Source organism: Podarcis raffonei, chromosome 1, assembly GCF_027172205.1.
Source record: "Podarcis raffonei isolate rPodRaf1 chromosome 1, rPodRaf1.pri, whole genome shotgun sequence".
NCBI classification, from domain to species: Eukaryota; Metazoa; Chordata; class Lepidosauria; order Squamata; family Lacertidae; genus Podarcis; species Podarcis raffonei.
The window spans coordinates 74,469,959-74,487,014 of NC_070602.1; the positions used below are offsets into that span (position 1 = coordinate 74,469,959).

Genomic DNA, 17,056 nt, shown 5'->3' on the forward strand with positions numbered 1-17,056 from the left:
TTACTTCCAGGAACCACAATATCAGGAATAACATTTCTCCTGTAGTAACTTTTGTGGGGGTTACCACATAATTTCAGAGCTATTTCTTCTGATTTGCACAGATGTGATGCTACCTGCTCAATAACCTTTGCAATGCAATGTTATCTCTCTAACCTTCACATTGGTAACTAATAAAAATCAATATTCTGTGGCAGTTTATTAACAGTATAGGCTCACGTGTGTGAGGTTCTATATGTTAAAGCAGATAGCCATTTACTTTATGGTCACTACATTTTTTGGGGGTGGGGGGAGAATCCAAGTTGAGGATGATGATTTATTATTTATTAAATTTCTGAACCACCTTTCATCCGAGGAACATGGGACAGTTTACAATACAAAAGTGCAAAAATACATAACGTAGTAACAAAGCAAGCAATTGCACATGCGCGCAGACACACATCACACAGTTTCAAAGGCCATAGATTAACCAAAAGCCTGGGAAAGGAGCAATGTTTTTGCCTGGCACCTAATGGTTCTAATGCAAGGAGGAGCTGATCACCTGTCAGAGTTAGGAGTTATACCACACCCCTAGAAACATGTGGAATTGGGGTGTGTAACAAGTTTTACTACAGTATATGGCCAAAGTCTGCAGACAATGGGCTCTGTCCCACCTGGGATTAGAGCTGCCACATGGAACAGTTTTAAGCAGTGACCACAGAATATATGATCATCTGTTTTTCCCATATTTGACTTACATCCTCCCTAACCATGTTTCTTGCTTTGTGATAGAAAATGTTCTCTAAACTGGAACTATTCTAACCAATGCATAGATTTAATTTTCCCCTGTGGTATTTAGTTACTGCTGGATCAGCATTAATTAATATCGTTGGCCAGCCATAGCACAGAGCAGCAGTCTTCCAACTTTTTTAGACCCAGGACACCTTTAACATGCATTTGGGGACCCATTTCTAATTTATTTATTTCATAAACATATATTGGTATGGTTGTAGTGATGCTGATGCTGCAACCCACCTTGGACCAGGCTGTGACCCAGCAGTGGGTCCTGACCCACCAGTTGAAGATCAAGGGCATAGAGCAATGCCTGAACAGGCAGAGTAGGCAGAGATCCCATGGAAACTCCCCTATGAACTCTGTCGAAACACATCTCCATCTGCCCAATCAGCCTGCCACCTTTACCCATTCTCAGTTTTAGACAATGGAATGTTTCAAAATTTGCATAGACACCCACAAACTAACATTGGCAAACTATCCAAGAATATCTTGTCAGTGACATCTGTCTTCTTTGGAGGGTCAAGTTTAATGCCCAACTTGCCTCTCGGTTGGTAACATTATTTCATTAACCTCATTATTCTACAGCCTGGAGGTGGTCTTATTTTTATTTTTAAAGGGAATTAGTCAATGCCTTTCTCAGAGCTCCACTGTTCTCTTTTCCAAAGATGTTTACAGTGTGAGTCTATACATGTCTACTCAGGAGTAAGTCCTACTGCGTTCATTGGGACTTACTCCCACTGTCTAACACTGCAGCCTTAACAATGCGCTTCTGTGCATGCTTACTCAGAAGTAACCCCCATAACAGTCAATAGGATGTACTTTGTCATAAGTGTGCGTGGGATCGCCGCCTTAGCTCTCCAAACGAGATTTCAGTGCACATTTTCCTTTTCACTGACAAAAAGAAAACAATCGCTTTCCCACCACACTGCTCACAGTAAAGAAAGATTCTAGCATCTTGGTCAGAAGTTCGGTCATTTTTACTATTTAATTAATACCCTGTCTCTTTAAAGGACCTCACCGTTTAAATTTCTCCTTATTCAAGTTAATTACCCTGCAAATTACATTAGCTGCCAATCCCATCTCTCTCACACACCCCCAAAAAGCAGATCCCCAGAGGCAACTGCCTTCAGTGCCAAGTCGCTCTCCCCGCCCCCGCCCCAAATGCCAGAGCCCAGTAGGCTCAGGTAAAGCCCTAAGGTGCAACCTTCGGTAGGGTGCGATTATCTGGGAAAGCGATCCATAGATCTGGGGCTCCCCCCGCTCCAAATTCCATCACTCCCTGAACGGAAGAGGCTTTTTCGCTGTCTGAAATCCCCAGCCTGCAAACGGGTGTCTCTGCCTTCGCAACAGAAAAAGCCAACGCCGTGTGGACTCACGTAGGATCAAGAACTGGCGTCTTCCCACAAAAATCTCGGCCACTTGGGGGGCGGGCGAGGTTAGGGGAAGAACCCTCAGGGCGAGGAATCAGCCCCGTCCGTGGCGCGAGCACCTTGTAAACAAAGGAAGAGCTCCATCTCGGTATCCCCATCTCGCCCGTGGGCAGGTAAAGAGAGGCTTACCTTATGAGGTTCTGCAAGCCTTGCTTGCTGGAATTCCGCCTCAGGATCGCGCTGGTCATGGTTGGGGAAATGAACCCGGGGCAGGCGCTGAACTCCTGCCTGCGCGGAAAGCCGCCTCCTCCTCCTCCCTTCTCTCCCTGCTTTTTAATAATCTCGTTAGATAGTGTGCGCGCTCTCCCTCTCTCTTTCCCTGTCCAGGAAGTTCTGCAGCTGGTTTCCTTTTGTTTCTCTAAGCCCCCCTATCCGCGTCTCCCCACCCCCCCAGCCCTGGTCTCTTCCACCTCCACGTTCTCCTTCTCAGACTACTGGAAATGTCAGGGAGAAGGAAAGCTTTCAGCTAGCTAGCAGAGGTGAATCCCCTCCCTTTCTCCCATCTGATTGCAGAATAAACTCAGGGGGAAGTTTAAACTGCCTGGGACACTTCCCTGCTACGTTAATAATTCACTGCATTTCTAGCCCACCGTTTTCTCCAAGGAGCTCAAGGTGTATGGTCCTCTCCACTCCATATTTAATCCCCACAACAACCCTGTGAGGTAGGTTAGGCTGAGATGCAGTCACTGGACCAAGGTCACCCAATCAGCTTCATGGCCAAGTGGGGATTGGAACCCTGGCCTCCCAGCTCCTAGTCCAACACTCTAACCACTACACCACACTGGCTCTCATTCCTTTCCTCATTCATCTTTTGGTCTTTCTCTTTTGCTTCCTCTTCCCATTTGTCTTCCCTTCCCTTTCTGATCCATTCAACGACCCCTAGCTGTTTCCCTATTATGTAATCACAAAGCAAATGTTTGCAAATCGATAGTATGAAGCCAGGCTGAAGGCATTTCTTAATAAGAGCTGTGCAAGTGGCTGAAGATAAATTTATGTGGCTGCTAAAACACTTAAGAGGCAATCCAACTGAGCTCTGTTGAAAAAAACAGTGAAGCTATGGGCCAAGTCTGCTGGTCCACTGTAGTCCAGTAAACTCCCATGGAATCAGGGTTATCAAATACCCCACAGAAGGCACAATCATGTAGGATTTAGTGTGCAACTGGTGTGTAAATTGTTGCTGATGATAAGAGCCAGTGTGGTGTAGTGGTTAAGAGTGGTGGACTCATAATCTGGTGAACTGGGTTCACGTCTCCGCTCCTCCACATGCAGCTGCTGGGTGACCTTGGGCTAGTCACACTTCTTTGAAGTCTCTCAGCCCCACTCACCTCACAGAGTGTTTGTTGTGGGGGAGGAAGGGAAAGGAGAATGTTAGCCGCTTTGAGACTCCTTCGGGTAGTGATAAAGCGGGATATCAAATCCAAACTCTTCTTCTTCTTCTTCTGGATTAAGCCAGTGGCCCATCTTGTTCAACAATCCATAGCAGCCAATTCACACAGTACTCTCCCAATGGCTATTCAGAGGCATCTTGCCTCCAGCAGTTGAGGTAGAACACAGCCCTTGTGGCAAAGTAGCTGTTGATACCCTTATCCTTCTGGAATTTGTCTCATCATCTTTTTAAAGCCATCCAAGTTGATGGCCACCACTGGGAACAAGTTGCATAGATTAACTAGGAGTTGTACTAAGAAGTTCTTTCTCTGATATGCCCTTAATTTGTCCAACACTGAACTTACTTGGATATCCCCGAATTCTGAGTGTTATGAGAGACGAATTAACTTTCTCCACCATGCATAATTTTGTAAGTCTCTATCATGTCTCCTCCTACTTGCTTTTTCTCTGAACTTAAAAGCCCCAGATGTTATATTTTTCTTTCCTCATAAGGGATTTGCTCTATCCCCTTGACCCCTTTCTTACTCTTTTCCAGCTCTATGATACCTTTTTTTGAGGTGACAACATAGGAGAGAGCTCTGCTATATGTTCATCTAGTGAATGTGTGATGAGAAGCCACTGCTACTCATGGTTCCCCAGAGTCTGCTCACAAAGTGGAAAAAACCAAGTGTGCACATCAGCTACAGGGAAGTTGCTCTAACTTGTGAGATGGAGCAATTTGCATTATTGCATAATAAAAAAGCTATAGGAAATTATAAAATACCCTCTCCCCACAAACCAAATCTTTCCAGTGCAATCAATTCGATAGGGACGGTGAAAATAAGACAGGGTCATCAGAAAACTTTGGAGTGGAAAGGCAAGCACCTCCAAGTACAAATTTGCAGGCATAGATAGCAGAGTCACAGTAGCTCATTCAGGGACTGTGAACTTGGACTGGGCACCTTTTCTATATTACAGTGAGCCAGCCATACATCGAGGGCCCTTCCCCACAATAGTGCAGGCACAGCACCAAATCTGGTACCCATTTGTTGCCCAACCATGATGAGACCGTGGAGCATCCAACAGGGGAGGACTATCACATTTATGCCCTGCTTATAAGCTTCCTGGAGGCCCCCAACTGGTCACTGCAAGAAGCAGTGCGCTTTCTCAGTGCAGAGAAATTGTGCTACTGGGAACGGAAGAGCTGGGAGTATCCATTATTTCCCATGTACTTCACCTGCTGCATAAAGAAAAAGACCTGTCTGGACTCTTGTCTTGACCCGTTCCACTCAGATGAAGATTGGGCAAAAGCAAGAGGAAGACTTAGCCAGGCTAAGACAATGGTGGTTCTGTGTTGATAGGTGCCATGGTGAAGTTGCAAAGAAGGAAAACAGCATTTCAATAAGAATCTCTTGCTGATTTCTATTACAAGGAAGTATTCAGCTAGATTATACTGGCCAATCAAGCCAACTATGCATTGACATCAGTGAAGAAGTGTTACGTAGGTCCTCTGTGTTCAGATACTTTAGGATCCATCATGTGAGATGAGTGGTTCTAGATTGTAAAACCCTTTACTCATCTTCTCCCCATGTGAACCATTGGAACCGTAGTTCTGTGAGGAGAGGCCGGACATCTTGAAACAAATTCTCAGCACCCTCATTGAACTGAACTCCAACAATCCTTTAGAGAAGCCAGGACAGTTATTTGGGCAGAAAGTTTGTTTGTTTGTAGATATATCTGAAGTCATCTGGTCCCTAAAGGAAAGCATTCCCAAGGGCTTTAAATGAGTTAATCTGGAGTGAGCAATTTAAAGGCTGAGGGCAAGGAGTCATAGCATCACCAGCCGGGACTGGAGCTAAATGGAAAAAAAATGGTCCAGTGGTTGGTCACCATGCTCTTATTATAGCCTGGTATGCAGCACAATTCATAGCAAACTGAGGAGGGGCAGAGAGGAATGTGAAAAGCTGACTTTGGTGACAAGAGGGAGGCTGGGAGCATGGTTGTCATAGGGGACAGGGTAAGCATGGAGCAGAACAAGGCTGCTCAGCTCAGTGGCCTTTACCAAAATGATTGCACAGTCAGTCCATCTGGGTACCACCATTGTCCACAATGGTCGGGACAATGTGCTGATGCAAGGGCAGACTGCGTGTTCAAACCCCTGATTTACATGGATTGCAGCGACTGGATGTTTATAAAGGAAAATCAGCTCCCTGCAGGAGCACTGCACATGCCTTTCTCTGTGACTGCCCCCTCCAACACCTCACAGCTTCTCTATCCTCTGCCCCCACCCTCATTCCTCAGGCATCATGTAAGTCTCAATCCACAGTGATATGATAGGTGAACACTTGTATGCTAGCAGATGAGTTTCCAAAGCCAATAGGGCAGTTAGGATCAAGGAGAAGGATCAGTCTGAATGGCAGTAGGGAGGGGTGGGCAATGGTGAAAGCAGATGGAAGGAGAGAAAAGATAAGTTCTTCTGGGATTTTTGAGGAATGAGTCAGCCATTTAGGTGAGTAGATGCTGCAACAAATGGAACTGTTTTAGTCCAAAAGTTGGGTGAAAGATGCCTTGGCCCGAGCAGCAAATAATTCAATGTCATAGCCAATAGACAATGGCTTGCTGGTCCCAAGGGTATGCTTATATTTGCCACAAGAGATTAAGAGTGTTACTCTTGTAGTAGTACCACTGTGACTTCCTATGCCAGGAGTGTCCAAACTTTTTTCAAAGAGGGCCAGATTTGATGAAGTGAACATGTGTGAGGGCCATCCAAAGGGCAGACCAAAGTTGTTGACTTTTTTTTAGGCTTGCACTTAGTTGTTGAGCTTTATTTTACGATTTTACCCCCAAAGCTTTTTTTAGGATTTTACCCCAGGAAATATACTGCCACAGGGTACAGGCCAAGTTAGCCCCCCCAAAAACGGACTTTGGACTTGCCTGTCCTATGCTGTGGTACAGCTGGCAGAAACTATTGTTACATAGAAAAGAGGGAGATGGAACAAAGAGACCCTACTTTATCCTCATCCTCTACCCTCCCAACAGGGCTTCTTAAAATTTAGAACTGCCCAGTGATATGGGGTGATAATTTGTGCACACATCTTGTGCCACTACCACACACCCGTGCATTTTCCTCGTGTTACACACACGAGGAAAATGCATGACATTTAGAAGCCAAGGAATGGGAGAAAATCTTCAGAGCTGGAAATTTGACAGCACTAATGAGGAAGAGTGTTGTGTTACTTTCATGTTAGAAACATTGATGAATACTCTGCAGAGGAGTCTTCAGGGAGTGTCTTTGGTGGTGGGGGAGGAGAAACTGGTCCATTTGATCATGGTCTGGGGCTCTAAGGAAGCCAGGACTAAAGTACATTTCACATTGTTATCAGTCGCTTTTTACATCGCCTAGCATAATGAAATGTTTGCATGATCAGGATTTTTAAATTGCCCTTTTCCCCCTGTAACTACCCACTTTGGGTTTAGCTGCTATTTTTAAAAAGTCCTTCCTCCTGACCACCAAGAGAAGACCACCATCACAATCTTGCCACATGCAGAAGGGAATCAAGACTGCATTCTCCCAGCAGCCAAGAAGGGAGGTGATGAAGGATTGGACTCTGCTGACATTGCCATGAATGCCTCTCTGTTGTTACCCTCCATCCCACAAGGCTAGCCAGGTTCCCTGACTCATAAGATGATACATTTTACTGCTCGCATGTTTATGTACAGCTTAGAGATTTCACATACAGTGGTACCTCGGGTTAAGTACTTAATTCGTTCCAGAGGTCCGTTCTTAACCTGAAACTGTTTTTAACCTGAAGCACCGCTTTAGCTAATGGGGCCTCCCACTGCTGCCACGCCGCTGGAGCACGTTTTCTGTTCTCATCCTGAAGCAAAGTTCTTAACCCGAGGTATTATTTCTGGCTTAGCGGAGTCTGTAACCTGAAGTGTATGTAACCTGAAGCATATGTAACCCAAGGTACCACTGTATTAAGCTGCTTAGAAATAATTTTAAATAATACAAAATAAAATAATATCCTTCTCATACATTGAGCTACCATCTCCTGCTGAAACATCCCATTGTCCTCTCTCTAGGCCCAGTCATGTATTAGTTAGGAATCTAAACAACTGTCATGATCACCACAAAAATGTCCCAAACTAGTAATGCACATAAGCCCCTTAAACAGCCAAAACACACCTCAAAACAAATGACAGGGGGAAACCTTATAATAATCAGGCAACCCCCACAACTAAATAACCCCATGAAAAAGCTAAAAAACTTCATGTGAGGGGTGATGGGGCTATGATACACACACAGGCACCATGCTACAGATTTCAGGATTAGGACAAGAAGCAGTGGTAGATTTAGGCTTGTATTCAGCTAATGTTTACTTGAAGTAGACCCATTGAAATGACACTGTTTAAGTGTACCCCACACGAACTTACTCCAAAACAGGGGTACAATGGGAATGAACTCCAAAGCAGGGGTACGTTGCACAGTAAACCATGCAGTGCAAACACAGCCGAACTGAGAAGGGGGCCAGTTATCAGCTCACAGCAAAAGAGGAAGGGTTTAAAGGTAAGAGAAATTTCAAGGGAGGAAGTGAATCAGTCTTTGTGGTGGGTGGGAGGGAGAGAGCCCCAGAGAGGGAAAAGGACACCAGCCTTCATTAATTACACAATCCTTTTGCTATGTGGGGCTGGTTGCAAAATCATCAGAAAGCTAAAACATGTTTGGCAAGAAGAGAGGGAAAAGTTCTAGCAAAAATCAGTTCTGGCTAGGCCTTCTCACAGAGCAGGATAGGCCTGCATATATATATATATATACATATATATATATATATATATATGCACAGTATATAAGACCCCAGCAAAAAGGGATAGCAAAGCAGCCTGGTGGTAGTACATCTGTCACCTGGAAAGGAAACAAATACATTTAGGGTGCTTCTGGTGGAAGCAAATTTTGTTCTATTGCAAACAGGTTGTTCATATATTATTTTTCTGTGTGCAAGTTAGTTTCCACACATTTACCCTTCCCGTTCATCCGTTCATTCCCCTGTGCTAATTTTTAGATTGTAAGCTCCATGGGGTAGGGACCTCTCCTCCTGTGCTCAGTAAATTGCAACACACAGTGATGGGGCCATAAAAATGACAACAACACAGCAAGGGTGTTATTTGCAATGGCCTCCACAGGGGGCTGGGAAAATAGTTTTGACATTGAGTGGCTAACAAATGGCTAAAATACCGAGTGTTCCCCCCCGTCCCCCATTTCAATGAGTGGTTACAGGTGGAGTGACAATTCTAATCCATATTAAGTGTTGTGAGTGTGGGACTAGAAAGAGTAATTGTTCTGGAATACTGTAACAGATGTATATGTGCCATGTGTGAGTGTGTGGTGATTTGGTTAGCTTGGCAGTAATGGGGAGTGTGTGGCTCCTCCAGATGTTGGAATCCAGCTCCCATCACCCTCTGCCAGCATGCCAGGGATGATGAGAGGAGGACTACACATTCCCCAACCCTGCTCTGAGCGGAGCTGACAAATTACTCCAGGGGAAAAGAGGGGATTTTCAGCTTCCACTGGCTGAGCAAAGTGCTAGGTATTTCCTCAACGTGTATGGCGGTCCTTTTCAGATACACATTGAAGCCATCACATTCTTCTGGCTAATATTTAACTTTTCTGTGTTTTCCATACCAGTTGATATCTATTCTTTTTCAAGGACATTTTCTCTTCTATTTAATTTGCTAATCTGTTCTCTGTTTATAATTCTACCAATATATCTGCAGGCTCTGCACCGTTCGTGAAGCAAAAGTGAAAGTGGTGCTACTGTAGATGGATCCACCACTGTACACTGTGATTTGCAGAACAACAACATCTCGCTTTATTGGCCGAGGGAGCCAGCATGACTAAGCTGCTTCTGGTGAACCAGAGCAGCGCACAGAAATGCCGTTTACCTTCCCGCTGGAGTGGTACCTATTTATCTACTTGCACTTTGACGTGCTTTCGAACTGCTAGGTTGACAGGAGCAGGGACTGAGCAATGGGAGCTCACCCCGTCGTGGGGATTTGTACTGCCGACCTTCTGATCGGCAAGTCCTAGGCTCTGTGGTTTAACCCACAGCGCCACCCACGTCCCACACAAAGATGTGCCATGTGTTGCGCAAAAATGCTGCTCAGTACCTTAGCTGTGATTTGTTTACTGCCAATAAATCAAATGAAACCATGATTTGTTTTTGGCTTACAAACCTTAGTTTGTTTTAACTATGACTTAGTGTCAAATGTAAAGCTAGCACACTTTCTTAACCATGGTTTGCTTCGCCAGACAATAAATCTGCCAATAAATCAAATGAACCCATGGTTGTTTTTGGCTTACAAACCTTAGTTTGTTTTTGTTGTTGTTGTTTAGTTGTTTAGTCGTGTCTGACTCTTCGTGACCCCATGGACCAGAGCACGCCAGTTTGTTTTAACTATGACTTAATATCAAATGTCAAATGTAAAACTAGCACACTTTCTTAACCATGGTTTGCTTCACCAGACAGACACCAGATGATCATTCAACTATAAAGGCTTGAGCCAAAAGCAGCTGGAAAGCAAACCAAACTCTGGAGAAATAAACCAAGGTTTGTCTGATCACCTGTAGGATAGCTCTTGTGTGACTCGTGTCTTGAACCACAGCTGGGGAAACTTTTTAAGCCCAAGTGCCACATTCCATCCTAAGCAACCTTTTAGAGGCCACTTGACTATGTTGGGTGTGGCCAGAGGCAAAAGTGGGCATAATAAGGAATATGAATTTTACCTTTGTACTTTAGGCTAGTTTCTATACAAGCGCTCCTACCCTCCATCCAGGCAAAAAGCATCAAAGAATGGTGCAAGAAGGGCTGATGAGGAATGTGGCCTGAGGAGAGTTCTGAGGACCAAATGAGAAAGGCCTAAAGGGCCACATGTGACTCCCTGCCACTCTCAGACCTGAGGTTCCCCATTCTTGGCTTAAACAAACCAATAGTGTTACAGACTGCCTTGTTATTGGTAAATTAAGATTTCTTAAAACTAAAGAAGCCCATGGCACCTTGCTAGAGCAGAATCCCTCTGCAAGCAAGTTAAGATGAAGACATACTTTGCAAGAGGTCAGCTGCAAGTCAGCTAAGGCTACCATACAAGATTTGGATGCTCAAAATAATTGTATCACTGAGAGCAGCAGAGCCTTTGGCACGGTGGACAACTTTTCTTTTTTCTCTCCATGAATATATTGGAATATTCAGCTTTTGAAATCTACATCCCCTTATGGAAGTTTTGCAGAAACTGGGGTTTGGAAATTATATCTTTTCCTAAAGATTGGACGTGCTGTAAAGATTTGCTAATTACACGTGTCTATCGTCAGGGGGTAGGATCCCATTAAACACAATCCCTTTCATTTAACTAGGGCATTAGGTTAAAGGGCTGAGCGCTTCAAATGATAATCCCCATGAAACTAGAGCTTTAAGAGCTGTATCCCATCCTCATTCTTTCAACAGCACTTGTTTGCAAATACTGTTGCAATTCCCAGGCAGAACAGCTTGGTACTGGGGGCAAGTTTCAAACAAACTGTTACTAACCAAGGGCACAATCACATGAACAAATTCACATAGCCATAGGATTGCAAAAGTGGAAAGTATCTCAGCTCATTACACTGACATGCGTTTCTCGATACCCAATAATCCCAGCAGATTACTCTGTATCTACAAAGCTATTGTGTTCCATGCAAAAGACACAGGGACATCATGCTTTGCAAGGAAAAAGCTTAATAAAATAAAGTCCGGTTAGTCAGTTCATAGCAAAGGGGAGAAGAAGACAGCAGGTATGAGTGAGGTATAGCAAGACACACGTGCCAGCGATATATGCCTCAAACGCATGATCTAGGAGTAAATTTAAATGTGCAGATATCACACATTGTACCACTTCGGACTCCAAGCAGGATTGGCACAAGAGTTTTCTGCCTGATGCAAAATGGTGCCTCCTTCCCCGCTTCATTCCACGTATAAAAGTGGACTAGACCACCAGCTGAATCCTACCTCAACACTGTAGTACGCATATGATATGTTTGTATCAGCACAGAAATGTGGGTTTGTAGCTCAAGCAGACGCTGTGGGGTCCTCCTGAATCTGATTTTTGTTTCACACTTGGATGCATAGTGTTGTCCCGGGAGGACTCAGTGACTCAGCTCCTTTGGACAATGGAAGACTCCTTGCCCACACGTGTTTCAATGTGTAAGATGGAGGAAGAACAGCAGTGTTTGCAAACCACGAGAGATCATTAGGTTGAAGCTGATCTCTAATTGCGAAGAACCAATGACTGTCAAGAAAGTGTGAAGAGCCTGTCCAGAAGGTTCAGGAATTCCCCTTTGACTGTGGTAATGAAATAAGCCCACTGCAGTCCCTGTGTCATCTTGCAATGACCAGGTATACACAGGTGTGTTATGTTAGTCCCAGATGATAAAAAGACACAAACTACTGGAATGATTTGGGTATGACCTCCTCCAAATGCTACTTAGTATTCCAGCGCCTTTTGTTTTGCCACTGACGTTGTGAATGTAATCCTCGTGTGTATGCCATAACAGTCCCCATGTGTACAAAATATGGATGTGCCCTTAAAAGCCTCTGTATTTATTAATATGATATCCAGTGGGCAACTTCTGTTTTAATCTCTGAATGCCTGGTGAAAACTTTTCTATGGCATCAAACTTCTGCAAGCAATTTAAAAAACACCTTCCATAAGAGCTAGCTGGTGGTCTCTGATTTGAAATTTTCACTTGGTGAACCATTTTCATATTTTTATGATATAGTGGGATAAAAATATTTCTTACTTGATTAATTAGCAATTGTTGGGGTACAGATATGGAGCAGTAGGCAGGACAATTGCTGGGAGCAAGGGGTTCCTGTGCCCAGCTCAGATGCTTGCCTCCTACAAAAAGTTCTGCATTCAGCAGCCACATTAGGCCTTAGTTCTGGAAAAGCCCAGAGAATGTGAAGAGAAACAGGAGCAGGGAGAGGAGGAAAGATAAGGAAAGGTTTATCAAAGAGCCTTGGTGCCACTGAGGCTTGCTAATGTGGAGATTTTTTAAAAAATGAACCCCCTTTGAGAGTTCGCATTGGCTAAATTACTGCAAGTGACTTTAGTTTGGGTCTGTGACAAATTGAGGTATAGGGAAAAAATGCATACTTGTGGCCACTGCCCAAGCAGTCAGGAAAACTCAATGTAAATATTTTCATAGCAAGTCTGAACAACTTTGTGCGGCCTGCGAAATGAGAATCAGTTTGTTCCTCAGCTCTCCTATAGAACTGGGAGAGAGGCATGAGAGGTGGAGAATTAGGATTTCAAGGCATATATTTCTCACCCTCTCAGACATTTCCTTCCTCTTTCTGCAACCTCTACTCCATCAAACTTTGCCTGCCATGCCCATCCCTAGCCCAACATCCATCTTTGGAATTCTGGAATAAAGCTCCTGGTACCTCGTCCAACTTGTGATGAAGCAACATGTTACATTTAATTTCCGACAGGCCCTTTCTTCCTTATGAAATGTTAAAAAACCTCACAAGAGAGATGTTGACTTTGAAGAACAGGTGCTGGGAGGAAAGACGCTATAAAGAAGGAGTGTGATATAGTCAACTTATACAGTGGTACCTCAGGTTACATATGCTTCAGGTTTCATACTCCGCTAACCCAGAAATAGTGCTTCAGGTTAAGAACTTTGCTTCAGGTTGAGAACAGAAATCGGGCTCCGACAGCACGGCGGCAGCGGGAGGCCCCATTAGCTAAAGTGGTGCTTTAGGTTAAGAACAGTTTCAGGTTAAGAACGGACCTCCAGAACGAATTAAGTACTTAACCCGAGGTACCACTGTAAGACAAACAGCATTGAACTGAAAATAATCTCTAACCACTATGGTTTAAAGTTTTTATTACAGTACTCATTGCCTCACTGATGGTTTTTCCTACCTGTCCTGTTAATATTTGGAAGGGGTATTCAAATTTCCAAAATATTCAAATTTCATATCACATGTAAAAAAACAAAAGCAATTCCTTTTTTTCCTTTTCTTTGCTTCACAGTCAAGTAATCATCACCTCAATATTCCCTCTTTGTAGGCTTCTCCTCATTCTTGCCCTCACCATCTTTCATCAAAATCAGGGGCAGCTAACATGTGGCAAGAGTTTTTGGACCACAATTGCCATCAGCCCCAGCCAGCATGAGACCAATGGCTGGGAATTAAGAGACTGTACTTATGAGGGTCTGTACAAAAGCTCAAATAAGCACACATCAGTCAGGGTTGGGGCCATTTGGTGTGGTCCATGCATTCATTCTCCTTGCTTTAACATCTGCACAACACTTAATTTATCTAGAAATATATTGTTTTCATTTAACTGAAATGTTAAGTGTCCCTTGTAAGATTTTCTATCTTATGCAGGCATAAAGTTCTGTCATATTTGGATCCCCTAAATCAGAGTTGGCCAATATGGATCCATCAGATGTTGTGAACTTCAACTTCCACCCAAGCTGGTCAATGGTCAGCGATGGTCAGAGTTCCTTCCTGTTTGCTTCCTCTTTTTTGTTTTACTTTGCTTTTGAAAGTGTTTTGTGTTTTCCTCTCTTTATTTGTATTTTCAGAACAGTTGGAAGAGGTAGCACTTTAGTTGATAAAAAATAAACAGAGGTTTATAGTGCTTTTCTGATTGCATGGTTTTTAGAGAGAAGAAGCTTTCCTTTCAGATGTTTGAAAGATAATTGGTATGCTTCTGCCATCTATGTTATGTGTATGTGATACATGAAAGTCAGAAAAGAATTCCTATCACTTGCTTTCCAGAACAGGGACTGTACTGGTCTTTGTACTCAAAAAATGAACATGATAATCCTCTTTATAGTCATTTCTGAGTAACCCTATCAAAACCAATGGACTTTCTTCTATGCAGAATTGGGATTTTTAATGTGAGGCCATCATAGTGAAAACTGAAGCAGTTGCCTTTATTCTGGATAAATTAATCCAGAGCATTTTTGTCATCAGGTCAGGCTCCACCCACTGCCAACATACACCCCCAGACCAATGACCCCCTGAGGAAATGTGGCCACCAGCAGAAAAAATGCTTTTCTAACCTTGTTTTATAATGCACACTTTTGAGGCATGGGTTCTGTTCAGCTCTGTGTTCTGTGCAGCACCGAACAAGCTTTCACTAATTATATGATTAATGGTAGCAATATCATGTATATGATGTACTGAACATGCTCAGAAAGAGATCTCATGAAGAGTTTGCAAAGCAAATTAGGCTCACAGTTTAATCTTCATCATGCTGGAGTGAGGGAAACCCTTCTGTTTACTTGAAGGGCCACATCGTCCTTGAACCTCAAAAGTCATTCTGTTGATTTAGTTTCGAAAGATCATCCTGTAGATGAGTCACTCCTTTGGACCCCATTTTTTTCAAAGTTAGGTAAGATTAAGGTGGCATAAGGTTACCAGGGAGTTGATGTAACTTTAGTGAGGACATTGTCCCTCAGGAGCTTCCAAACTTGCATTCAGCCCAAGCATTACCACTGCTATTGGGGCAGGAACAGCATAGAATCATAAAGTTGGAAGGGATCCTGAGGATCATCTGGTTCAACCTTCTGCAAACACTCAGCTTAATCACATTGTTGACAGCTAGATGCAGCCACTACCTTGGCACAGCAAGTAACACAAGGTAAATTCTTAAGCAGCTGCTGCAAGCCTCCTTAATGTCCTAATCCAGGGGTCGGCAAGGTTTACCTCGCCTGAGCCAGTTCACTCTAGCGGAGATCCCTCCAGGGGCCGGATTGCACATGTGGTTGCGATTTCTGGTGTCAGCGTCTGCGCAGACATGATTTCCGGTGTCAGCGTCTGTGCAGACACGATTTTTGGCATCTCAGCATGCGCAGACATGATTTTTGGCACTGTGGGAGCGAGTCCCCGCACTGCACTGGTTTACTACAGCGTGCGGGGACTCGCCGAGTGGGCGGCTCGGTTTGGGGGTGGCTTGTGGGACAGTTACACAACCCCCCATGGGCCACTTGTGGCCCATGGGCCTTAGGTTGCCTACCCCGTCCTAATCCATCCTTGCTAATGCCTTGTGGGTGATTGAGGTGTGGGACAGGGCAGACTGCCTGCTCTTTCCATGTGTCTTTCCTAAAACATTCCAAGGAAGGAGTAGAATACCTTGTTACTGAATAATTCCATGAATGTGCTCTGAAAAAGTAGGAGAGAGGGGTAAGGAATCCATCCATTTTTAAGAATGATTTTATTCATATGCCCTGAAAAAGCAGAGGGAAGATCCACCCCCTTCTACCAAGTTTCACTGTAGCTGAACAGCAAAGAACTTGAAAAGTCCTAAAGGTTATCTAATCCACATTAAGTGATCTTGTCAACAAGACCTCAAGAGTACAATGCAGGAGATAGGAAACTGTTTTCTTTCTTTCTTTAGGAACTGCTTGATGGCAGATATAACAGCACATCCACAAATTGTGCTTTCTGAAATTAAGATTCCCCTTTGGAAGTGAGTCAGAAATTAGGCCTATGGAGAGTTTGCCAACAAGCTATATTTTTTCTCCAGAGATCCAGAGCAGCCACCACATGCACGGTCTTTAATGAAAACTCCCATCTGTGGGACAAGACCTACCTTTCTCTCTCCCTCTCATCATCCCATGTATGAAAAAGGGAAAGAACATATTTTCCACACAGTCTGGAGCAGGCTTCCTCAACCTCGGCCCTCCAGATGTTTTGAGACTACAGTTCCCATCATCCCTGACCACTGGTCCTGCTGGCTAGGGATCATGGGAGTTGTAGGCCAAAAACATCTGGAGGGCCGAGGTTGAGGAAGCCTGGTCTGGAGTGTTATAAAATGAATCACACATATGGGTGTTTAGAAACAGACCAGAAAAACATACTGGAAGCTTGTGGATCACAGAAAATTCCTGTGATATTAGCATTTATACACACAGATTGTTGTATCTAGATACTGACACAAACCACAAATGAACAAACATGCAGGTTGTTGGAACAAAGATCATGGCAGCTTCACTTTTTCCCCGGTCCCCCTGCTACTACACTACCTGGGGCTAAGCCGTGGTTTGGCTTAGCATCATGTCTGAGCCTGGCCTCAGGGTTTGTCTCACTTCAAATGAACTGTGAGTCTAGGTTCAGAAATACTGCTAAGCCAAACAATGGCTTAACCCAGGTGAGCAGGGGGGCTGAGGGAAGAGTGAGAGTAAGAGTCACAGCTGTTGCTGCACCCAGTTTTGACTCTGGTTCCACCCACCACTGGCATGCAGCCCATGGAAAGTTGTCCATGGGGAAATTTGACCCTTGGGCTGAGAACAGTTTTGGACCCCTGCCCTAAGAGATGTTTTTCCCCATGGCAGGACCAAAGTGATGGAATCTGGTGCCAGTGACCATATGTTGTGAAAGTGGACTGTATATGTTAGTATGCTACCGGTAATTTTCTCAGAACAATTTTCCTTCCTTCCTTCC

At 44.0% G+C, this 17,056-nt stretch overlaps 1 protein-coding gene across 2 annotated transcripts in view; it reads right to left on the reverse strand.

Annotated features, from left to right (window-relative positions):
• Nucleotides 1-17,056, reverse strand: part of LSP1 (lymphocyte specific protein 1) — a 75,973-nt gene that overhangs the window by 47,575 nt on the left and 11,342 nt on the right. Inside the window, exon 1 of one of the 2 annotated variants that reach the window (XM_053394107.1) lies at nt 2,331-2,967. The exons of the other annotated variant lie outside the window; for it this stretch is intronic. Coding sequence (XP_053250082.1) covers nt 2,331-2,389 — 59 coding nt within the window. The 5' untranslated portion in view covers nt 2,390-2,967. Of the gene's footprint in view, nt 1-2,330; nt 2,968-17,056 lie in introns of those variants that run through there. 2 annotated transcript variants of the gene reach the window in all.